General features: G+C 40.4%; 1 protein-coding gene across 1 annotated transcript; it reads right to left on the bottom strand.

Annotated features, from left to right (window-relative positions):
* Nucleotides 1-22,268, bottom strand: LOC128841025 (pulmonary surfactant-associated protein A-like). The gene is given in 6 exon segments (XM_054035680.1): nucleotides 1-1,208; nucleotides 1,210-1,403; nucleotides 2,739-2,816; nucleotides 19,016-19,093; nucleotides 20,204-20,323; nucleotides 21,947-22,268. Coding segments are annotated over 6 exon segments (825 nt in total). The 5' UTR covers nucleotides 22,119-22,268; the 3' UTR covers nucleotides 1-1,025.
* Between the last annotated feature and the right edge of the window lie 3,384 nt (nucleotides 22,269-25,652).

Genomic DNA, 25,652 nt, shown 5'->3' with positions numbered 1-25,652 from the left:
TAATGGCACATAGTTACACTTTGTAATTCACATGATATATTCATACAAGACATTCTACAGCCCTCTACTAAGAGTCATTACTGTTATATAAGTAGTTTACATGTATTGTCATTGTATTCAGTGATAGTAAGGAGATAATTACAGGTGTACTATGTGTGCTTTAGACTTGTGTCTTCGGTTGAGCCAATAATTTTTTTCTATAATTAGGTGGCAGAGGTCTTATTGTCTGCATAACTTCATAAAATAGCAGATGAAAAAACTGTTCTCAAATCAGTCTAGTCTACAAATAATGACAAAAAGTTTTATGTATTATGTGGAACAAACAAGCTCATACTTTTGTGTCACTCCAGACAAAGGCAAAGTATGGGAAAATGCATAAAATAGTTAATTTGGAGCTAAATATTTCCCAAACTTTCCAAACAGTACTATTTTGAGTACATAGTTACATTATTAATTGTATTTAGAAGTTTTCTGCCAATTTTGGTCAAAATTAAACTATGTTTCTACGAGTTGTGGCCCTTTGTGTGATTTTATGACACTTTTGGATTGGATGCTCACTAACATTTAACATTACATGATGTAGAAATACTGCATCACTTCCAGCATCTACATCCATCCTGGTGATGATCACCAGATATGTGCCTAACTTGTGATAACAATACAATTTTTCTTGTTCATAGGTTACCCCTTAGTGTCCCAAATGGGTCCAGGCTGGTAGACTAGGCTGGCATATCATAACTGTAATTAAACATTGCAAATTCTGCTTCTAAATGAAACCAGCAGCCCAGTGGGGTTGAGAGGAATCCTGTAAATTAGTCAGTTCTGTGGTTACAGGTAGCTCTCCCTTTTTGGTTAGCAGGTTAGTATTGCCTTAATGAATATTGATTTTCATTTTCTCATACAGAATAATCACAGAAGTCACTAACTACAATGCTGAGAAAACAGATTCTTGTTTGTGGATGAAAGAAAGAATTCAAAGGACCCTACAGATGTCCAACATTTTGAAGGAAAGGTAGGAGCAAGGATTAAAATTCACAGATAGTGAGGCGGGACTGGTTGCAACTTGTGCCATTCCAGGCACCATTAGTGCACATCTCCATGCAGTTTTCTTTCCCTATGTCACTGGGCTCACCTGCATGCCAGTTTGTATAATTTACAGCTGTTCCATCCAGGAAACTGAATTTACCTGGAATCCCACCCCCCCTTAATGCCCAGATAGGTATAGCTATTAAATAACCTCACAATACTGAAAACAGCATCATTCTCCCCCTTATTCCTGGGAGATGCAATGGAGCCACCCGCCTGTTTGCATGCTTCCAGTGTGGTCTCAAAATCGACTTCTTGCCCATTGGTAGCAAACATTTTTTTTCCAAATGTCGTTATGGTCCCATCGAAGGCAAGGACTACAAAGTAAAGCAAAAGATCTTGTTAAACTTTTTTGAATCATTTTATACTCTCATGATTACTACAATACTGGGACTCCCTCTTTCTGTATTCTTCTATAATAAAATAACCCTTCCGAATAAAATAAGGAACACAAATTGCAAACTTCATGCAACTATCTCTCCTCCCCGCCCCCAGATTAATAAAACCCAGAGCATGGGCTATGTCATGCTATCCTACCAACACTGCCCTCTGCTGGATGGAACATCAATGACATGCTAAATTGAGTAGACTATTGCTCCATGCGGCTCCCGGAAGCCATGGCATGGCCCCGCTCCAGCTGCTAAGTGCTCCAATGGGAGCTTCAGGGGCAGTGCCTGCTGATGGGGCAGCATGCAGAGCCACCTAGCCGCACCTCCGCATAGGAACCGGAGAAGGGACATGGCACTGCATCCAGGAGCCGCTTAAGGTAAGCGCTGCTCGGAGCCTGCACCCCTGACCCTCTCCCCACGCCCCAACCCTCTGCCCCAGCCCTGATCCCCCTCCCACTCTCCAAACCTCTCGATCCCAGCCTCGAGCACCCTCCTGCATCCCAAACTCTCATCGCCAGCCCCACCCCAGAGCCCGCACCCCTGATCCCCCTCCTGCCCTCCGAACCCCTTGGTCCCAGCCCAGAGCACTCTTCTATACCCCAAACTCCTCATCCCCAGGCCCACCACAGAGCCTGCATCCCCTCCCACACCCAAACCCCAATTTTGTGAGCATTCATTGCCTGCCATACAATTTCTATTCCCTGATGTGCCCTCAGGCCAAAAAGTTTGCCCACCCCTGATTTAAAGACTAATGCACCTGCTTAACTTTGCACACACTGAGTAATGGGACTGACTTCAATGGGACTATTCACAGTACATAAAGTTAGGCACATGCATAAATCTTTGCAGGCCTTAGTTAGATATGACACTGTTGTCACTTTTGTAGCCACAGATTAACTGTGATGGCCATCAGGGTCACTCAGAGAGTGTAGGTGACCCAAAGAGATATGCCTGAAAGCACTTCTGCACAGAAAAGAGTTGTTGCAATAAGCCATCTCTGGCTGCTTTGCATTAGTGACAACCCATGACAGTTATATGGGGCTGGTAACTAATTATATGGCTCACAGGTTAACTTATTTAACACAATACAGAATGTATCATTGCCCATCCCCAGAGATCCTTGTTCCTTTGCATAAAAAGAATGTAAAAATAAATGGAACAAGACTTGGACTATTTTTAAAGAGCTGGTATTTCATTGCTTATTTTTTCCACACTTGTTAATCAAGTTATGGGTGAGGCAAAAAGCAAAAGCAGACAGATTACCTCCTTCCAGTCTGGCAATTTGATTTTTGAATCCTTTGAGGGTTTCTTCTAATTCAGGATCACGAGAAACAGGTAGGCCTATGGACAAACAAAAATAATTATGCCCTTAAGCTTAAGTGTTAGGACCAGACTTCAGCGATAATGTGGACGCCATTGTGTAAAATTAATAGCAATTTTCTAAAACACTTGTGACTGAGTTACATTTGTTTAATTTTCTATGTGAAATAATTTTTATCTCTGTGTTAAATGAAGGGCCTTTTAATACGCTGACCATCCTGATAAAGAACAAAGCTCATGGAAACTACTTTAAGAAGGGAGCACTTATGAAGAATTAAAATTGAGATCTTTGAGTTAGAGTCTTTAATGCCCCACCGGTGCTTTGCATCAGTCCAGTACCAAGCCAGGCAAAAGAGGGTTTGGCAGGCGTACCACTGTGCCTGGTGGATGCTAAGATACTGTATGGACTCCTTGAGACCACTGACAGATGGTGTAAGATATAACATCCTTCAGGCTGTTCCAATGCTTCCTGGCCACAGCACTGGGGAGCTGAAAAGGTAGATTAAAAGCCATCTTTATAGCACTCACCCCCTTCACCTCCAATCCCCCTGGGACCTGGTTGGTCAGGAGAATCTGGGCTATAATCGCTAGTTTTCTAGTCTGCAGCCTGCTAATGATAAAGGCTGGCCTGCGTTCAGGGTATGGTCAGAGAAGTAGATTTTGCTGTGATGAGATACTACTTGTGACTTGATAGTTGCTCTGGAAAGCCCTGACCATGTGAGGTGTTGGTGGTGGAGCAAAACCAAGAGTAACAGACTTGTAAAGTGGGTAATAATAATGGAAGGTAGAAGCTTTGGTGCTGTTGGTCATGGTTTCAAACTTTGTGGATAACCTTGCAGAAATGTAATCATCTCTTGTCAGCTTGTACAGTGTCAATTAGCTTGATTAAATTAATCTCTTATGTTTAAAGTACAATTGTACTTTGAAGAGTGACTCTGTAACGATGGCATTTCGGAGATTCAGGTTTATAGTCTCTCTGGGATGTCTGTATTAAACATATTCTTTTGCAAAAAGAGAGACATTTTTGTTCTCACTTCCAGTGCTACAAACCCAACCTAGGCTCTGAAAGACAAACTGCACTCTTTCTCACTGATACAACATCTCTAAGGTTATGCCTACCAGCAGCTGGGAGGGTGTGTCTCAGTGCAGGCAGGCAAACACACTAGCTCTGCTCAAGATAGCATGCTAAAAATAGCAATATGGCCGTGGTGGCCTAGGCAGCAGCTTGGACTAGTCACCTACATTGTACCTAGGACCTCAGAGAGGTCCAGTGTGGCTACTTGAGTTATTGTAGATATACCTTAAGTGTGAAGGTTCTGCAGTCCCAGTTATGCCCGTAATGGGTATGTCGACACGTTGTTTTAAATCCTACAGCCACAAGTCTCAGAACCCAGGTCTACAGACTCAGACTCATGGGGCTTACGTTACTGTGCTAAAAACAGCTCTGTAGACATTCAGGCTCAGGCTGGAGCTGGAGCTCAGGCAGTGAAACGTGCCCCTGCCCCGGGCTTCAGAGCCTGAGTCCAAATGTCTGTAGACCTGAGCTCCGAGCCTCGTGGCGGCAGGTTTTGAAATGCACCCAGTGACACCAATGCAGTCCTAGCTCTCTCATTTTCAGTTGCATCACTTCTGCAGCAATACCAGGAGTAAGCCACAGTAAGTTATCCTAGCCAGGAAAGCCAACAGACATAACTGAATAGACACAGGGAGAAGATCAGCTGAGTAAGAAGATGCCATTTTTACATAGTCACTTTCCGGAGTAGAACTGAAAGTGAAAAAACTCAGTTATGGCCATTTTTCTCTAGGTTGCTTTAGACAGAGTCACAGGCACATACAGACAGACACTGCCACCCCCATAAGGTTAAATGAACAGATTGTTCTTTTTCACCTGGTTGTCCAGGCTGCCCTTGCTCTCCCTTCTCGTCTCGTTCACCCCTAGGCCCTTGTGGCCCACGAAACCCATCTTTTCCAGAAGGACCTCTCATGGAACTTGGTGGCTCTGGGGGACCTGCTGAAGGGAAATACATGAGTGAAAACTTGCCAGACTCCTCACTGAGCTTCTTCCCAAATGATGCATTTAATTCAGAATAAGCACTGCTGCTGACCTTCAAGGGAACAGATTGCATTACATCAGCTCAATTGCTTTTCATTACCTGACATGATTTAGGTGATGGTTCGATGCATGTCAGAGGCAGAACATTTACTCCCTACAATGAAAGACCAAATGCACTTTCAGTGCCTAGAAACCTGGCCCATGCAGCATCCTTGGTGTTTGGATTGGAGGAAGCTGCTCACTTGTCCTCTAATCTGGAAGGAAGATCACACAATGGCCAATAGGGCTAACTGGTGAGGGAGCCTGGGAAAGTTCTAAGAAAGGCAGTACCACTTATATTTTCCAACTCCCCAGAATGATCAGCTAGAGGGGATATATATATGGAAAAATGTAAGTGGTACTGCCTTTCTTAGAACTTTCCCAGGCTCCCTCACCAGTTAGCCCTATTGGCCATTGTGTGATCTTCCTTCCAGATTAGAGGACAAGTGAGCAGCTTCCATATATATATATGATATATGTAATATCATGATTTCACTATAAAAGTAACTAAATGTTAAAGACTCTAGATGCCTTTCCAGCCTGGACTGTAGTGCTGGAAGTGAGTACCAATCACATGGGGCCTCGGAGTTCAACTTTGCATCTAATCCAGGAACTCTTGCAGCGAACACCGATCTGTGTGTGTGTGTGTGTGTGTGTGTGTGTGTGTATATATATATATATATATATGTATATGTATATATTTATATATACACACACACACACACACACACACACACACACACAATCATGATATTACAGAGCAACTTCACTTTGCCCAAGAAGTCCCACTGACATAAAGGCAAATAGGATTTGGCTCTTTAAGTAGCAGTTCATTACAAGCTGGACTTGTAGTATTCACATCACATGGAAAACAATTCCAGATTTTCATTCTTCTGTACGATATGCAGAAATTTTCTACATAACAAAAAAAGGACTTTTAAAAACTGAATGAGCGCAATATGTTTGGAACAATCCCTTCGCACCCATCATCCCTGTAGACACATTTGGACTCCTTCACAATCACATTAGCTGGTGGTCTTATAGCTTAGGGGGCGGAGTAACATTCTGAAAAACACCTAGGTAACCAAGCACTGCTAACTTTCAATGAGATTTGGGCTTCTAAATGTCTGTCACTTTCGAAAATGGGACAGAAAGTGCAACAAAGTAGAATTTGGTTTATCAGATACAAATAATGAAACACAGCAGAATATCTCTATATCTGGGGTGATTTTTGACCACTGCAATTACCTTGCAGTCCTGGGAGTGCTTTTAAACAAGGCTTTCCTTCTTTCACAGGCATTTTGTTCAGTCCAGGTTTGCCAGGGATTCTCTGAATTCCTTCATGGTGGTTCCCAGCATGGCTCGTCGCCAGCAAAAAGACTATTGCTGTGACTACGTGAAACAATTGGGGCGACATTGTTGGAGACCAGCTATAAAACAAAGATTATTTACTACCCAGTGCTGAGTGCTTTTTTTTAAAATTAAAAATGATTGAGAAGTGTGAATTCTTTATTTCAAAATAACATTTTCTGTTTGGGACGGAAATCTTTTCAGCGTAGTCTTTTTCCCCCTGTGATACTAACGTGATTAGTGTAGCTATAAAGCGGCTGGAGTTTGAATGATTATTACACTGCACCAAAATGAAACAATTAATCCTTTACAAAATATACTCATCTGTCTAGAGAGCAAAAAACTTTTTTATAAAGCTATTGATTAACTTATCTCATTTTTTCTTGTGTGACAAGTGTAACTCCAGTATTACTTATGCAGCAATAGGTAGGCATGTCCACTACAGTCAGAAAAAAACAATCAAGATTACTCTGGGTACACTGTCTTATATATTTTAAAAGGGAAAAGCAACCATTCAGACTTTATTCTTTTTCTGCCTCTCTCTCTCTTCATTGTCATAAATAGCATTTTATAAACACTTCTGTATGGTGATTTCCTCAGTAAAAATAGACTGGTGTATTAGCAACAGAGGGAAATGTACAGAAACTCTGAAAAAGCATCTAAAATTGGAAGTTTAAATTGAGACTTTATGTTATACTTTAACTAAATTTTTTTTTTGTGATTTATAAAGAAGTTCAACTTACCTCTCAGCTCCAATGTGAAATGCAAAAGGAGCATGATGAAGGTCCAATTTATAGGGCGTGTAATTGGAGATACTTTTTTGTGTCTATTGGAAATGTATTGTGTGTGTAATTGGATATTCATTTGGCCAGCAATGCAGCCATTTGATAACAGTTACCTTGAATGATTTTTGCTTCGATTTTCTTTACGTTTAAAGCCGTGCTCAAGAACATTTGAAAAGTCAACATGCACTGATGCCTTCCCATTTTGTTGAGCTAAGATATTACATTTTAATTGGGTAAAATAGTCTTGGAGCAGAAGAATAGATGATTGCAGAGATGTCTGTCATGAGTTGTTTGCAGGATATAACGTTTCCATAGATCTTCTATTTACTCTAAGTATTAAATAATTACATCTTCATTGTGATTTTAAATGTCTCAGAAGAAAAACAAGCCAGAACACAGCTGACTTTTATTATATACATATTATTTTCTCATATACCATAGTGTAAAAGTGTTATATGTCCATCAGTGACTGGAGCTGACAGCTCATGAGTAAGCACAATCTAACACAATAGAGACAAAGCATAAAAAACAGGACACACCATCTCCGTCTGTGCCCTATTCAGAGTAACTCTGAGATAAGAATTTAGTTGATGCACTAAGGTATAAGTAGATGCACCACAGAATATTGTAATGGGAACTCCGTATCCCACTAAGAAGGATTGTTTAACATGATAATATGAGGGGGATAATATCACCCACAAAACAGGAAGCCAGATTCTCATTGTGATTAAATTTCTTTTACACAATTCTGGCAGTGCAAAGAGGCCTTAAAAGTGGTGGAAACATACTGGAAATGGAAGACTTCTTTATATTACCTTACATTTTTATGTCCCTGGTAGAAGTTGTTTCCTTCTATTGGCTATTTAGTGATCTACATTAAATGAATCAATGATCGTGGTCCAGTTCACAACGGAACAAATGACTTTAATGGTGCATTTTGTAACAACAACAGAACCTAGTGAAAAATGTCCTTGCAATGGTGACTGTCAGAGAGTATTTTCTAGAATTTATTGACATTGATAATACTACAGGAAGTGGTATGACAAATGTGCTTCTTAAAAAGCTGGAAGATACGGGAATTGTCATAGCTGACATGAGAAGTCAGGGCTACGATAACAGTGCCAACATGAGAGGAAAGAACAGAGGAGTACAGACACGGATCCGAAAGTTAAACCTTCGAGCTTTTTTTGTCCCATGCAGTTCTCATTGAATTTGTTGGTCAGTGATGCAGCATCAGCTTCTAGTGAGGCTGCTGACTTTTTAAATGTAATTTAAAGCATCTATGTATTTTTCTCTGCATCAACTCATCGATGACAAATTTTGAAGCAACATCTTAGAACGTCCTCCCAGACACTGAAACCACTGAGTGCCACACGATAGGAAAGTCGAGTGGAGGTGATAAAGCCTATCAAACACCAAATTGGGAAGATAGATTATGCCATAGTTGCCATTATGGAAGATAATGCTATGACAGGAACCATTCGTGGGAGAACAGTGGCAGAGGGAAATGGAATCACCAGAAACATACATAACTTAAAATTTCTGTGTGGCTTAGTGTTGTGGCATGACAAACTGTTTGAAATAAATGTTGTAAGCAAGAGACTCCAAGGTGCTGACCTTGATATAGCTGGAGCAACGAAACAACTGGACAAAGCAAAGTCATACCTACAGTCTTACCGGTCAGATGAGGGATTTCAAAATGTTCTGAAGAGTGCACAGAAGTTGGCAGAGGAACTTCACACTGAAGTTATTTTCCCACCCATTCAAGAATACAAGAGTCACCGAAGAAGACGACATTTTGATTATGAGGCATGGGATAATCCCTTAAGAGTCCCCAAACAACAATTCAAAGTTGAATTCTTTAACCAGGTGCTAGATTGTGCAATACAGACAGTTGAAGAACATTTCATGCAGCTCAAGGAACACAGAAGTATATTTGTGATGTTGTATGATATTCCAAAACTCCTCACTATACCTGAAGAAGACCTACACCAGCAATGCAGGGCACTAGAGACAGTGTTGGCACATGATGACATGCTCGATAGTGATGCGAATGATTTAGGTGATGAACTGAAAGTCCTTTCGAGATACATTTCAGCAGGATCAACTCTAAAGGCTGTTCTGGAATATGTGCGCACAAATAAGATTACCACCCTCTTTCCAAATCCTTTTGTTGCTCTGCGCAGACTTCTAACACTTCCTGTAACATTTGCAAGTGGAGAACGCAGCTTTTCCAAGCTGAAGTTAATAAAAACACATCTATGCTCCACAATGACACAGGAGAGGCTGGTCGGCCTTGCAAACATCTCAATAGAGCAGGGGTCGGCAACCTTTCAGAAGCGGTGTGCCGAGTCTTCATTTATTCATTCTAATTTATGGTTTCGCGTGCCAGTCATACATGTTAACGTTTTTAGAAGATCTCTTTCTATAAGTCTATAATATATAAACTATTGTTGTATGTAAAATAAATAAGGTTGTTAAAATATTTAAGAACCTTAATTTAAAATTAAATTAAAATGCAGAGCCCCCCGTACCAGTGGCCAGGATCCAGGCAGCGTGAGTGCCACTGAAAATTAGCTCGCGTGCCGCCTTTGGCACGTGTGCCATAGGTTGCCTATCCCTGCAATAGAGCATGAGCTAGCCCAGACTGTGGACCTTCAAGAAGCAATTCAAATCTTTGCAACCAAGAAGGCACGGAAAGCATTACTTTGCTTTATTCAAACAGATAAAAATGCCAGTGTTTACTATGCAGACAAGAAAAGTTACATTTGCTGTTCAGGCGTTTGAAAGTTAAGTGTTACTTAAAATTTTTGAACAAGGCATTTTAAGTTGTTAGTTCTCCTTTATTGAGGTAGGTAGCAGAGCAGTACCATGAGAGGAGTAGAACAGGAAGAAGGCAGAATTGAGACCTTTCAAAGTTTTGGCCCAAGCGAGGGGGTGTGGGGGCATCATTTGAGCTCCCCACCTCAGGTGCCAAAATGTTGTGGGCCGGCCCTGTTCATACCTATTTGCTAACAGCAAAGGAAATTTTTCTGAGAGAAAAAAATTCTGTCCGAAAATGATGCTTCAACAAAACTGAAACCTTCCTTGGGCACGTATCAACTTCATCAATTTTTTCAATGAAAACTTCTCTGAAAATCTGATTTTTATAAGGTAAAAATGTTTTATTTCAACTTTATCATTTTGACTTTTCTGTTCTATTACCATTTATAATATTAAAGTTGAGATGTTTTGATAAAGTCAAAACAAAATGTCGTTTTGAATTTTCTCAAATGAAATTTTGGAACTTTTGTTCCAATTCAGAATGAAAAAACAAGCAAACTTGGAGTTTCCTGTGGCATAGAAAAACTGGGTTGTAACCAGCTGTAAGGAATGTAGAGAGTCAGGACTCCTGGGTTTCATTCCAGGTTCTGAAGGGGAGAATCCTCTAGTGGTAATAGACCCATCTGCCCCCTCCCTCCCACAAGCCTGTTTGTCCCCCTTTCTTCCTATGTGCTCCACTGCCCAAATCCTGCCTTATTCCTCCTATCCAGGCCTATTTAGGATGAGCACAGAGCCATCTGTACAGTTATCTAAAACCCTTCTCCTCCCTTCCTCTCTCTCAAGCAACTATGCAACTGCCCCTCCCCTCCAATCCTATCTCCCTCACTTGCTGCTATGCACACACTCCACCTTCTGTCTCTTACCGCTTCCCACCCCTATCTCTAGCTACTGTACTGTTCCCACCCCTCACCCTGCCTGCAACCCCTTCTCCCCATGCCCCGCCTCCACTTCCTTGACACTCTGAAATCTAAGTCAGGCTGATTCCCCCTCCTTCTTGCTGCCTGGGCAGAGACAGGGGGGTAAGGGTGAGCACTGAGTGCACAAGAAAATCTACAGGCTTTCAGTTCAGGTGCCCAGTGCCACAGCAGCTCAGAGCAGCAACTTCAGGTGCCAGAATGTCTAAAAAAATTCTTTAAAATAATTTGTTAAAATGGGTAAAACAATATGTGTTCTCCTCACCTAACCTCACTCTCAGAAATGGCTGCACCATTTTTGGTGAGACTTTTAAAAAAAATTTCAGGCTGAGGCAGACATGCCTGAACATTTAAAGTTTGACAAAGTTATAAGCAAATGAATACTGGTTCTTAGGTTGTAATGGGAAGTGTTGGGTAACCTTACCTACTGGTATTGCTACCTGCACCAGCAGTAACACACACACGAAATTATGTCAGTTGTGCTGCTGTGTATAAGAAAGATAACCATTTGAATCATTGTTGCTACCACTGTTATACAATAGCAGCATATCTTGTACAAAGTATATCATGTAAGGTGCCAATGGAACACTTATGATTTACTAAGTATGATTATCTTGTTCATATGCATGTATTACCTTTGTATCTGAAGTTATGAATTGTGTCTATGTATCTTAAACATGTGGCATATTCCAGAGTGACACCTCGCAGATAGAGTTACATGTGGGGCCAGACAGCTGTGTGTTGATGGCCTATCAGAGACACTCCATAAGAACATAAGAATGACCCTACTGGGTCAGACCAAAGGTCCATCTAGCCTAGTATCCTGTCTTCTGACAGCGGCCAGTGCCAGATGCCCCAGAGGGAATGAACAGAACAGGTAATCATCAAGAGATCCATCCCCTGTCGCTCATTCCCAGCTTCTGGCAAACAGAGGCTAGGGACACTATGCCTGCCCATCCTGGCTAAAAGCCATTGATTGGACCTATCCTCCATGAATTTATCTAGTTCTTTTTTGAACCCTTTTATGGTCTTGGCCTTCACAACATCCTCTGGCAAGGAGTTCCACAGGTTGACTGTGCGTTGTCTGAAGAAATGCTTCCTTTTATTTGTTTTAAACCTGCTGCCTTTTAATTTCATTTGGTGACCCCTAGTTCTTGTGTTATGAGAAGTAGTAAACACTTCCTTTTCTACTTTCTTTACACCAGTCATGATTTTATAGACCTCAATCATATCTCCCCTTAGCCATCTCTTTCCAAGCTGAAAAGTCCCAGTTTTATTAATCTCTCCTCATACGGAAGCCGTTCCATACCCCTAGTAATTTTTGTTGTCCTTTTCTGAACCTTTTCCAATATATCTTTTTTGAGATGGGGCGACCACATCTGCATGCAGTATTCAAGATGTGAGCATACCATGGATTTATATAGAGGCAAGATGATATTTTCCGTCCTATTTTCTATCCCCTTCTTAATTATTCTCAACATTCTGTTCATTTTCTTGACTGTCATTGCACATTGAGTGGATGTTTTCAGAGAACTATCCACAATGACTCCAAGATCTCTTTCTTGGGTGGTAACAGCTAATTTAGACCCTATTATTTTATATGTATAGTTGGGATTATGCTTTCCAATGTGAATTACTTTGCATTTATCAACATTAAATTTTATCTGCCATTTTATTGCCCAGTCACTCCACTCTCACAATGGGCCATTGACAAACCCTCATCCTGTCCAGATAGCTCTTCATGCCTCAGACAGCAAGAAGCCAATGGCCACCCGCATGAGTCAGCAAAGCATGTAAGGGCATGTGATATGTTCAGGTGAACCTGGACTCCATCTTGGGCCAGTAACTTTCCACATACAGGAGCTGTGGGCTTTGTTTGGGACAGTAATATTCCATGCATATGGCAGAGGATATAAAAAGACACCTGAAATAGCTCCATGTTGCCGCTCTGTGCTCTGGACTATGAATTTATAGCTAAAAGGAGCATCTTGAACTATGACTTGAGGTCCTTTCAATCTTTTGGAAGTTATCAGACAGACTTTACAAGCCAGCAGCCTATGACATCAGTGTTATAGACCTGATATAAGGACTTCACAATCATTTGCATATATATGATCTATTAACCATTTATCACTCTCTTCTTTTCTTTTATTATTAAATCTTTAGTTAGTTTACTAAGGATTGGCTGACAGCATGACATTTGGGTAAGATCTGTGTTATATATTGACCTCGGTCTATGGGTCTGATCCTTTGGGCTTAGAAAGAACCTCACATATGGTAAAGCGGGTTTTCAATAACCTCTCAATATATTAGATTGGGATGCCCAGATGGGAGCCAAGGGCTGGAATGCCTAAGGGAACTGTTGTTTGGTTTCTGCTTAATCAGTGTGGTACTGCAGAAACTGTTTTGTTACTGGTTGGGTGAATCTAATTAAAGAATAAACCACCAGTTTTTGGGGATTGTCTGCCCTGAATGTGTCATTCTCAGAATGGGCTGCCCGAGGCACCCAATCACATCAATGATGGGGTGTTTACACCAAGGAGGAAAAGGAGTTGTTTAGAACTGGTCCAACTGGGAGTAATGGGATGAAGTCTAGCACAGAGGAAAATTTAGGCTAAATAGCAGGAAACATTTCTTAATCATGACATCTATTTGAATGTATATGGTCCCCAAGGGAAGTGGTGGAGGCCCCATTGGTTTAGATATTTCCAATTGAATTGGAGATCATTGGAGAACACATTATAGGGGATAACCGTGTCATGATACCCTGAACAATAGACTAGATATTACCTATTTGGTTACTATTATCACAGTGCATGAAAGCTTTAGAAACTGAGCTCGCTATAAATAGGCAAATTCAAAGATCAATGTGGAATTAAGCCTATTACAACTATTGGTTCATAATAGAGGTCTGTCATTAAAGGTAACAAGAGCTAGACAGGTTCCCAACTAGAAGTCAAATACACTTAACTTCCTGATTCTCAAATGTTTTTCTGAAAAAATCTTTTTCTGAATAAATACTTAATCACTGATGCTTCCTGGAACATTTAATTAACTTTACACAGCTGAGTAAAATTACCAAGCGTTATGTGCTTTTGTCTCAAAAATTACAGGGCAAATATCAGTTTTCATAAACTTTAATACATCAGTTCATCTAATAACCACTCCTGCAGTGGCCAGGAGAAGGTAATAATCTTATTAATGATGGTTGAACCTGAAAAAAGTTAGAAAAGGCCTCCGAACTTCAGTGTTTATCCAAATTGGTTTCGGTGCATTCTAGGAGTCAAGAAACTGCACATTACGGGAGGTTCAAAAAGGAACAGTACAAGAAACCTTGTCCATCTCAGATATAGACGGTCGGGCCTCTGAGTTCTAGAATGTCCTTCATTTTTTCTTATTACTATTTTTGCATTACAGTAGTACCGAGAGGCACGGTGCATATACATATTAAGAGAAAATCCTTGTCTCCAATAGCTTTCATTCCAAACAGACAGGAAAGGCAAAGAATGGGAGGGGAAACAGACCCAGAGAAGGGAAACAACTCACCCAAGGTCACACAGTATGTCAGCAGCAGAACAAGAAACAGAACCATGACTTCAGTGGCACGAAGATTTCACCCAAGCTCTCAAGTCTCAGTCCAGTGTAGTGAACCACACTGTCTCCCTAGGTGTTTTTCAGCACCTGAATGAGCAAGTTACTTTGCACACCAGTAGCTGCATCATTAAAGAGCACCACAAAACATCGCTCCTTTCACGGCCTCTAAGAGAAGAGAACCCACTCATCCAGATGCTGTAAAACAGGAGAAAATAAGAGAAACTCCAGACAGCAGACAGGTCCTGCTGCCTGGTATCCCACGTATCCATATAAAAGAAAAGAGGTCACTGGGAGATGCAAGCTGAACTTTATGTTAAGTCACCCACAGCGACCTCAGCATCAGACTTTGGCTTTGGTACAATGTTGAAGTCCTACAAAAGGGGCAGATTTCCTGCTGTTTCCAGGTCTGTGTTTGATTTTGGAAGTATACCCCCTCCTAAATCTATTTATCACAAGGACGGGTGTTATCCAGCAATCTTCATATAAGAAAGGAAAGTCCATCTAGCTGTGTAACGAAATGATAAAATCAACTAAGTGGCTACACTGTAATAATCAAAGATAGATAAAGCCAAGAGTTTTGTTTGTAGAATAGTAAATCTTCCTTCTTCACAGAATCTATGCCATTCTAGTTGGCATATTTTTGGCCAAGACAACTTTCCAACAATAGGACTTTAAAGAGGGTATTTTGCAAGTGAAGATTCAACATTATGAAATCCACATAATGGACATTATATCAAGAGTTGCTATTCTATGCCAATTTTGAAGTAGCAGTCATGTTGCACATTCTTAGACTGGCTGGAGACCTTTGCTGTGTATTGGCCTGTACAAGGGACTCCTCCTTTACTGCCAAAAAATTCCCTAATATTGGAACTCAAAGTTTTGCTGAAGCACAGTGTATGAATTGGCCATACAGAGGAGTCCCTACAGTGTAGGATAGGAAAAAGCTCACTCCCCGGCATGGTGTAGAGTCCAACACTATGCAGGCTCCCTGGGTAGCATCATGTAGGAAGATCTTGGGAAAAGGAGAAGCTAGGACCAGTGTGTCTATTACTCTGTATACCCGTGGTACCTCCTTCTCTCCCTGCATTGGTGAGAGAATGGTTTGAGGACACTCCTGGGAAGCTGTGTATGGGGAGATTTTGACAAACCAGTGAAGTGTCTGAACCCACTATTGCGTATTGCTAAAAGTAGTCAAGTCAGCAGGCCGTAAAATGGCTATGCAGCAGCCTCAGCTTGACCAAGGCAGGAGGGGTGGGGGTTTTGGGTGCCACAGAAAGGGCAGCTTGACCCCACATCCTTCCTGATAAGAATTGTGTTGAAGTTGCTGATACATGCATTTTAGAAGAGCAGGATGTGCCCTCAGGAATGTTTCTAAGGGCCTCAAGGCTGCAAACTCTGGTTACCAAGAGCTCTGGCTTCACAGGATGGGGAAGTGTGTGAGAAATTTCTCACCCCTTTCTGCTGGCAGCCCTCTTCTCAAACCTTGCCTTTGCTGTCTGATGATGGTGGTCAGATGTGCATGTGGTTTGTGTGGGTGTGTAAAATCTATTCAGTTTACACATCAGAATGATATTGTTTGTCCAGTGGTTAGTATGATATAGAAGAGTCTTGACAGAACTATAAATGACTATTCCTATAGTGCCATAGGAGAACAGGGTATTTGACACACAAAAACAAAATGGGCATCTTGCAGTATAGCTAAATGATCTATGATTTCCAGGGCTTTTGTTGTGATCTCCCTTTATAATAACTGAGTTGAATTTTATTGCAGGGTTTCATATTACACAGTATGGCCTCAGTCCTGCAAAGAGATGCATACTGGCGGATCCACTGAAGTATACCTGTGTGCATTTCCTTCCAGGATTGAGACCTGTTCCTCTAATGTTGTTGCATATTATATGCTGTATTATCTAGGCATGTAACTACAATGGAATGTACTAAGTTATTTTAGCATGGGACTCCTCAAACACACTAAGCCAAACCCTGAAATCCTTACCTGGAGCTTACTCAGCCACAGTGAGACAAGGCAGAGTTTGGTTACTATAATTAACCCCCTCTCAAATTAGAGATAATTCTAGTTACAAATCAATCACCTTCAATAGTTACTATTTCCTTAGTAAGCATGAGGAAGGAAAATATTACATCATGATTTTGTTTCTCTCAGATAAAATAATCACAGAAGACATTAGCTATATTGCTGAGAGAACAGGCTCCTGTTTATGTCTGAGACACAGAATATTGCATGGACTCTGCACTATGAAATTACTGAGAGGATATGCTTTAAAATTCACAGATAGTGAGGCGGTACTGGTTGCATTTTTTGTCATTCCAGCCTCCATCAGTGTACATCTCCACACAATTTTCCCCTCCTTTGCCATTTGGCTCATGAGCATGCCAGTTGGTATAATTCAGAGGTTTCCCATCCAGATACTGGAATTCACCTGGAACATCACTCTCCCTTATACCCAGATAAGCATATCTGTTAAACTGTTTCACAATATCCAAAATAGCATCATTCTCCTCCTTGTTTCTGGGGGTGGCGATGGAGCCACCAGCATGTTCGCACGCTTTTAATGTGGTTTCAAAATTGACTTCTTTCCCATTGGTAGCGAGAATTTTTTCCCCCACTTCTGTTAGTTTTCCTTCCAAAGTAAGGACTGCAAAGGAAAGTGAAAAGATCTGGTTGGTTTTTTGTCTTATTTTATACTGTCCATGTTCCTACTATACACCTGGGAAGGGAGAAAAACCATGAGGAAATGAAAGAAAGGAAAAGAAGAGAACATTACAAATAGAAAGGGAAAGAAGGAGGAAAAATAAAGGGAGAAAGGAAAGAGGATTGAAAAGAGACAGAGGAAAAGAGTGAAGAGGAGGAGAAAAGGAGGAACTACCTCTGTCACAATCCTACCAACTCATTCGTTTTTTCAGTGAGTCTACATAATTCTTCACCTACGGACATCTGTCTCTCCTTCTACAACCTAAGGGTGCGTCTATACTTACCTCTGGGTTCGGCGGTAAGCAATCCATCTTCTGGGATCGATTTATCGCGTCTTGTCTAGACGCAATAAATTGATCCTGGAAGTGCTCGCTGTCGACGCTGGTACTCCTGCTCCGTGAGAGGAGTACGAGGAGTCGACGGGGGAGGCTGCCTGCTGCATGTGGACCCGCGGTAAGTATCTTGTAGTTTGAACTAAGGTACTGCGACTTCAGCTACGTTATTCACATAGCTGAAGTTGCGTATCTTAGTTCGAACTGGGGCATTAGTGTGGACCAGCCCTAAGTGTGCTCTACTCCCATATACTAAATACACTTTCAGACCTGCTCTGTTATGTGCAATCAGTAGAGCTGATTGAAATTTTCCAAATTTTAACAAGAGAAAGGGAAAGTAATTTTGACAAAAATCTTTGATTTTTCTCCCCAATTTTCCCCAACAGCTCTAATGACTACACCACCCCAGAGTGTATTGAGAATATAAGCACTACTGCCATCATACAACTGCCTCAGTTTCAATGATTCCCAAGAGCTCAACTATAACACACTACAAAATCCTTTTTAACAAGATTTTTTTAATGCAATTTGAATGAATGTGAGTGGCGTTTCCTTAAAGGTCCTTGCTACTCGGGGAGAATCAGGCCCTGTGTCAGCTCGACAGAGATCTTATCTGCTTTGGAGAACAACTGTGGCAACCCTCTATAGATCCTCTTGCTGAGGGAATGGGCCCTAAGCAGTCTCCTATTAGGGATTTGAGCTTCTCCAGATGGAGTTCAGTCCCTGTGAGTACCCTCCCCAGATGATCTGTGTTTCAAAAGAGCTGAGGGAGAAGGAGGAAGATACACCTTGCATGTATCTTGCTCCTCCTCATAAATAAACCAATGGAGAGTTAGACAAAAGGGGGTAACTTTTCTGCTCTGTTAAGACTTGCAGATTCCACTCCCTAAAGTGGGAGTGGCACATTAATCAGTTGGTCATGGTGAGGGAAACCGACTCCCAAAAAGCAACATGTACAAGCAAGACAAACTGCAATAGCCTGCTTGATGTTTATCTCCATATGCTGCCCTACATGCTGGACATGCACAGTACAGTCCTTCGCACTATGCTGTGCCTAGTCCCTTTTGATTCTAGTCTATGTAAGTTCTGATACTCCATTCATACATGTAGTATGCAGAATGCTCAGTATGTTACATAGCCCAAAGCCCCCGTCTATGCCCCATCTTATGGACAGCCTTTTGCATTGCACTATATACTGCATAGACACACACACACTGACCAATCTTTCTTGCGTGGCTGCCATTACTGCAGTATCTGAGCGCCTCACAAATTATCTTTACAACACCCTTGTGAGGTAGGGCAGTGCTATTATCCCCAGGTTATGGTACAGACAGACTGAGTGACTTGCCTAGGGTCATACAAGATATTTGTGGCAGAGCAGGAATTGAACCCTGGTCTCCCACATCTCAGGCTGGGCTGCTGGATCAGCTTTCCTGTCCTTCCAATGTGCAACAAACATCTCAGCATTCTTAACTGGTGCTTGGAAGTAAGTTTAGGTGAGGAAAGTTTTCGAATGGAATACAATTTTTGAAATATAACTTACTTTAAGTTGGGCTATCATGGTTCATTTTGTACATTGCATTTTACAGAACTTGTGAGGAAAAGCAGAAAGATTACCTCCTTCCAGTCTGGTAATTCGATGGTTTAAAACCTGGAGGCTTTCTTGCAATTCAGGATCAACAGAAGCAGGCAGGCCTAGAGATAATAATAATTATACAATTGATTTAAACTGGACTTCACTGATATGAAAAATGCATCATATACAATTAATAACAATTTTCCAAAATTGTCTTATACTTGATGTATGTCAGTTTCATTTTCTGTGGTGGAAAATTCTATTTCCCTGCATTTATATATTTTCAAAGAAACCCTATCACATATTGATTGTTCTTATACATAATACATAAAGTATATGCCTGTTGAAACTCCAGAGAGTTTCAACTACTGGAGAGTAGTTACTTAAAGCACATTACATGTGAAATAAATTCAATTTTTCTAATCTGAAGTCTTTTGTGTATGTGAAATCCACGAAAGGGTTAATATTTTAGAAACTGTATCCTGTGTAGGCTGAGCTAATCAGAACTTGCTCTGATTAAAATTTGCAACTTGACAGTCACAATGTAAAACTTTAGTTGGTGTGGAGTTCCTGTGATATTGAACAGAACTGGAATTCTCTTCTCTGTTTCCTTTATGGTCAGTTAAACGCTAATAGTTTTTCAGTATGCTTCTATCTGAATAGTGACTGCAAAAATGTCATTGTAAGTTCTTTCCAAGATGACATATGTCATATTCATAGTTTATAGATATAGAGATTTGAAAAACAAAAAAACTCCCAGAATGCAAGTTTTTCATGGTATCTGAGAATCAAGCTGGGTATTTTTTTCATACAAAATCATCACCAGTAATAAAACTTCTGCCCGTGAAATTATGCCATCAGTGACACATGTACAGTCCCATTGCCATTAGTGGGGTAGAATAACTGTAACTGATTGAAACTCAGTACAGGAATCTGTTGCTGCTGCACAAGGAGGAATAGATTCCTTCTCAGTGTCTCGGAGCTGTGTTGGTTCTGCATTTGTAAAACGAGTAAAAGGTAGTAAAATGTATTTTAATCAATACAGTCAGGAGGTCTGATATGATAGATACAGGAAGCAGATCAGTTGAATAACAAAGGCACCATTTTTACAGTCACTTCTAATAGCAGAACTGCACATCAATAGACTCAGTTACTTTTCCCTGGACAGCTTTATACACAGCACAAGTATCCATTTTTTTTTGGACTAAACAAAGATTTGTCTTATTCACCTTGTGGTCCAGGCTCCCCTCTCTCCCCCTTGTTGCCTTTTTCACCCTGGGGCCCTTTCACCCCAGGAAGCCCATCTCTTCCGGGAAGACCTGGCATGCCACTGGGTGGACCCTGAGGACCTGGAGAAGAGAAGCACACAAATGAAAAATGTACAAAATTTATTTTCAACTGATGCATTTTATGGGAAATTCAGAATAAACATGGGTTTAACAGATGCTGGCCAGCAAAGCAACAAACTGCATTGTGCTTCTGAATAACTTAATTAATGCACAAGCCTCAGGTGTCTGTTGGCTTCATAACAGAGGCAAAACACTGACTCCCTGGAATGAGCAACCAAATGCATGTTAGGAGCCCAACTACTTCAATCTTGGAGCATCTTTGGTGATGGAGCTGGAGAAAGCTTCTGACCTGCCTTTTGGCATGGAAGGAATATTGCACAATGCAACAATCAGCATCTGCAGGTGGTGCATTAATAGACCAATGGTGCATACAGCCCCTTGGCTTCAACCACCTGAGAAGTGCATCAGAAGCCTAATTAATACACTGACATGTAATTGCTTCCTGGTACTACATTTTTATTAATTAATTTTAAAAACCAGTTTTGTGGAACATTATAGAAAGTATCCTTCTGCATGAAAAGTAGTTCCCACTGAAAGGGTAATTGAAAAGAGATGGGGAAAGCTATGCTTGTGAATGCATTGATCAATTGTTAATTTTCTGCCCTAATTCTCTCTCATTTTAAGAAGACCCTGAACTGTTGCCTTCTCCTCTTATGCCCAAGAAATCAGTTGTAGTTTATGCCCAAAGGCCACTTTCATCTAATTTTCTTGCAAAAAAATGAATTTGGACTATAGACCAGCGCCCCATTTAATGTTTACACTGGGAAGTGGGTTTAAAAATGGCTGAAGGAGCCACAATCCTTTTCTGTAAGGGAAGCTTGTCACAGGGAAGGGGACAAATTAACAGTTGGAGCTGAGTGGGAGATTGTTTCCACAAGAGTCTGAGATATCGGTTTTCTTTCCTGTCCCAAATCAAGACAAAAAAGTAGAAGTAAAAAAAAAGTTTGGATCAGGTCAACTGAAGTGTTTTATTTCTATAATTTCAAAAAAATTTGTTTTTGACTTTTTTATGCCCCCCACTTTTTTTTACACTACAACTCAACTAAAAAAATTGAAACAAAAACTGGGTTTGAGCCAAAACCCAAACTTTTCTTTTAAAAAATATGAAAATTGGATGTTTGACAATTTTGAACCTTTTTTCTCCCCCCACCCCCCGTTTTTTGAATTGTGAGATTTGTCAAAAATAACCCATTTCTGCAAACCATTATGATTTTGACAAATTGACATTTTATGACAAAAAAAATTGTCAGAAAATTCCTAACCAACTCCAATAAAATTGCCACGTTTTCTCCTTCGGCTTCTCACTCTTCTGCCAAAGAACTGCTTTTGTTTCCCTCTCATTTCCACAACATAAATGTTCCTCCTACTCCACACCACGGAGAGTTGTTGCACCACCAGAAGTTCACTACAAGTTGGAACTATCGGACAATTTCACTCTAAGCAGAAATTCACTGTATTTTCTGACTTCACAGTAAGAGGGTTCCACTATGCATTAAATAGAACTCACCATTTCTTTATTTCATCTGACTCGAGGAAACAGGTGATAAACCATTTAGTTTACTAAGCATAATAGTCAATACAGCAATACATCTATTTAAAAGGGGAGATAACCACTGACCATACCTGGTGGGCCTGAGTCTCCTTTCATACCATCTCTGCCATCTCTTCCAGGCAATCCATTGGCTCCTGGGGTGCCAGGGATTCCAGGAATTCCTGCACACTTCTCCTCAGCATGACACATCACCAGAAAAAAAACTGCTGCTGCAAGTATGCGAAGTGACTGGAGTGACAGCATTGTTCAGGCCAGCTACAAAAGCAAGTTGCATTTACCATGCAATTCGGCACTGAGAAAAATAGGATCTGATTTATGGTAACTGGAAATAATGAACAAGTGGTCAAATTTGGCCTTGAATGAAGTCTTCAGTTTGGGATTAAATCTTTCAAGTTTTGTTTTTTCCCCCCTATTTATATTGAGGTTATGGAAGTACACCTCTACCTTGATATAACGCTGTCCTCGGGAGCCAAAAAATCTTACCGTGTTATAGGTGAAACCACGTTATATTGAACTTGCTTTGATCCACCGGAGTGCACAGCCCTGCCCCTCCCTCCCCTCCCCCCCGAGCACTGCTTTACCGCATTATATCTGAATTTGTGTTATATCGGGTCGCGTTATATCGAGGTAGCGGTGTATACCTAAAATGACCCAAGCTTGAGAGTTAATATTAAAATGACCAATTATTCATTTGGTGGCAATGGTCATAAATCATGCTCTTTTTTTATTTGATGTGTGTGAATCAAATGTAATATATTACATGGCAGTTTTGAAAAATGCATCATTCCAAACATTAACTTGCAAGCTGGATTGATTCTCATGTTATGTATGGCTACATCCCTTAGTTTTCAACCAATTTTTACCGAACTATTGCCAAGTCTTACAAAAAGCATGGTTAATTTTTTTCTAATTTTTACCCTACTTTTGTATAATTCAAATATATAAAAATAACTTGTTTTATTAGGAAAATACAATACATAGCATGAGATACACGTATTATGATAATATATTAGTCTGTGTGTATATGCAAACCTGCCTGTTGAAGTAAGGCTATGTATCAGTCTAGAAAATACACTTGATAAACAAGCAGAAATGCACGCAAGCTCTGAAGTGCATGTGCATCTGAGCGCCCTTATAAATCTCACACCCAGCACGTACACATTTCAAGCTGTTAGCAGATAATGCTTTAAAGATTTGACACACTAAAATGGGAAGAAAATGAAAATCTGTATCAGAATACATTTCAGAAGTATTCAAAAGTTAAAAAAAAAAAAAAAAAACAAGAGAAAAGGATGAAGGTGAGATTATGGCTTACAAATGGTGTGGCCCAATTATTAAATGAAATATTTATAGGTCAATAGTTCTAAGTCTATAACAGTAAACTGTTTATTCAAATGTAAAGTTTTATTTGGGGATTAGCGATATATTGTTTTCTAAACTCAGAGGTGGCACTGTGTTTTGAGTTCCGTTTTAGTTCTGCAGCAAACCACATTGAGGAACGGAATTCAAAGCATTAATCTACTGAATACTTTCCCCCCGTCTTTCCGTCCACCAAAATAAACCCTGATATTTACCCAGAAAAATTATTAATAGTTTTTTGCACCGATTTTCACCTGATTTTGTTGTTTTGGTAATAAACACTGATAAATTCCTTGGAAAAATTAAATAAAATAAAAACTGAAAACGAAGGGCCCTATGTATGGCAGATCATAGACTGGTTGCATCTGTAAAATAACTTTATAATTCACACCAAGTCTAAATGACTCAACGTGGTGAAAACATTCAAGAACTAAACAGGACATTTTTGACAACACTTTCTTCTCAATTTTTGACCAACTATACAGCTGGTTGAAATTTTTCAAATTTTAGAAATGTGAGCAATTTTGAAAAAAAAAAATCAAAATGTTTTCTGACCTGCTCTCATTACAATCCAGTTAGAAATCTTTAAAACTGAAATGGATGTAATGTACAGTACTAGAGCACGAATTCTCCTTCAGTTATTAGCATCATTCAGCTAAAATAGTGAGAGTGGGGAAGATGGGTGGAGTCCTACTGACTCCAAACTTGTGCATCTTGATGCAGTGCCAGGTTCCTGATCCTTTGGATGTTAAGATGGAAAAGCAACTATTCCACTCTAAGGGGATGTTACACAGCAATTTCGAGGCACGATTGCAGCATGTGAAGGCAGACCTGACGTAGCTTCCATCGAGCTAGTTTGCTAAAGATAGCTGTGCAGCTGCAATGGCACAGGATACCCACCCGAGTGCAATCCCACCTGGACCCTTGGTATATACTCAGGTGGCCAGTTCATGCCGCTGCCCATGGCCCTGTGGTTACAGTGCTGTTTTTAGTGAGCTGGCTGGCTCAAAGCTAGCTCTGGTATGCCTACATGTTGTGTCCCAATCGCAGTATAGAGATAACCCAATTCTTGCTCTTCCTCTGTCTCCTCATTCATAAAACCCCAGCATTTTTCAAGCAACTCCACATCTGATGAAATCACTAATATGAGTAGACTGGAATAGTAACAATAAAGGTAAATATAGCAAAGCATTTGAAAATATAATAGAAAATGAAAAGGGAGAGCATGTTTGCAGCATGGCCTAGGTGAAGTTCTTTGTAGTTTTATAAAAGAGTTCACTCACCCTTCTGCTCTGAAGTAGAATGAAAAAAAGTCCTCAAAAGTCTCATTTATATAGTATGTTATTTGATAACACACCTGCATACCAAAGTGGAGGCTTGATAAGTATAATTTGAATGATTCTTTTTTGTTTTGTTCACACACTTAATTTGTTACACAAATACTTAGAAAAATTTCAGGAACTGTGTGACGCTGGTTTCCTCGATTATAGTAATAAGTTATGTTTTAATAGAGAAAAAACTCTCAAGCAAAACAGAGAGTCTCAAAAGATGTTTTTGGAGTTAATTCAAAGAATATAAAGTTTCCATGGAACTTTCATCTAATTTCTAAAATAAATCATTGTTATTGTTCAAAAGATTACAAAGATGGGCGTGTAGCTAAGGGACGGAGTGTGTGGCCTAGTGGGTAGCACACCGGACTGGGAGTCACGAACACAGGGCTCTAGTCCCAGCTCTGCTAGTGGTCTGATTGGTGGTGTTGGGCAAATCCCTTCTCCTTCTCTGTGCCTCAGTTTCCCCCAGCTATAAAACGGGTGATAATGATATTGATTTCCTTTGTAAAGACCTTTGAGACCTACTAGTAATGATCACTAAGAGCTAGGTGGTGTTTTTAAGGCAATGGACCAGGACTCATGAGGTGTAGGTTCCATTTTAGGCTCTGCTACAGACTTCCACTGATAACCTGGGCAAGGCACTTAATTTTTCCGTGCCTCAGTTTCCCATCTGTAAAATGATGTTAATACTACTTTCTTTCTCCCATCCTTTAGCTGACTTGCCTAGTCATACCATGAACTCTTCAGGCCAGGGTCAGTCTATTACTATGTGTACATACAGTACCTAGCATAACAGGTCCCCACTCTAGGTTAGGTATTCCAGGCACTGCTATAATATTAATAATAAATAGTATTTTGATTTTCAGTACAGCACAAACCATATACAAGTCAGAATACACAAGAAATAGAAATCTGATCTGGGTACATCTTTATAACACTTACTTTAGATTCATATTATTTCCCCATATAACAGAGTTTATATGCCAAAACCACTATCACCACCAAACAATCATTTTAAAAATCTTTGCTGACATTGAATAGCAACTAGGACAAGCACTAAAAAACAGAGAAACAATCAAGGTAACAG

The sequence above is a fragment of the Malaclemys terrapin genome, chromosome 7, assembly GCF_027887155.1.
Source record: "Malaclemys terrapin pileata isolate rMalTer1 chromosome 7, rMalTer1.hap1, whole genome shotgun sequence".
Lineage (NCBI taxonomy): Eukaryota > Metazoa > Chordata > Testudines > Emydidae > Malaclemys > Malaclemys terrapin.
This window is presented reverse-complemented; position numbering and strand designations above follow the sequence as displayed.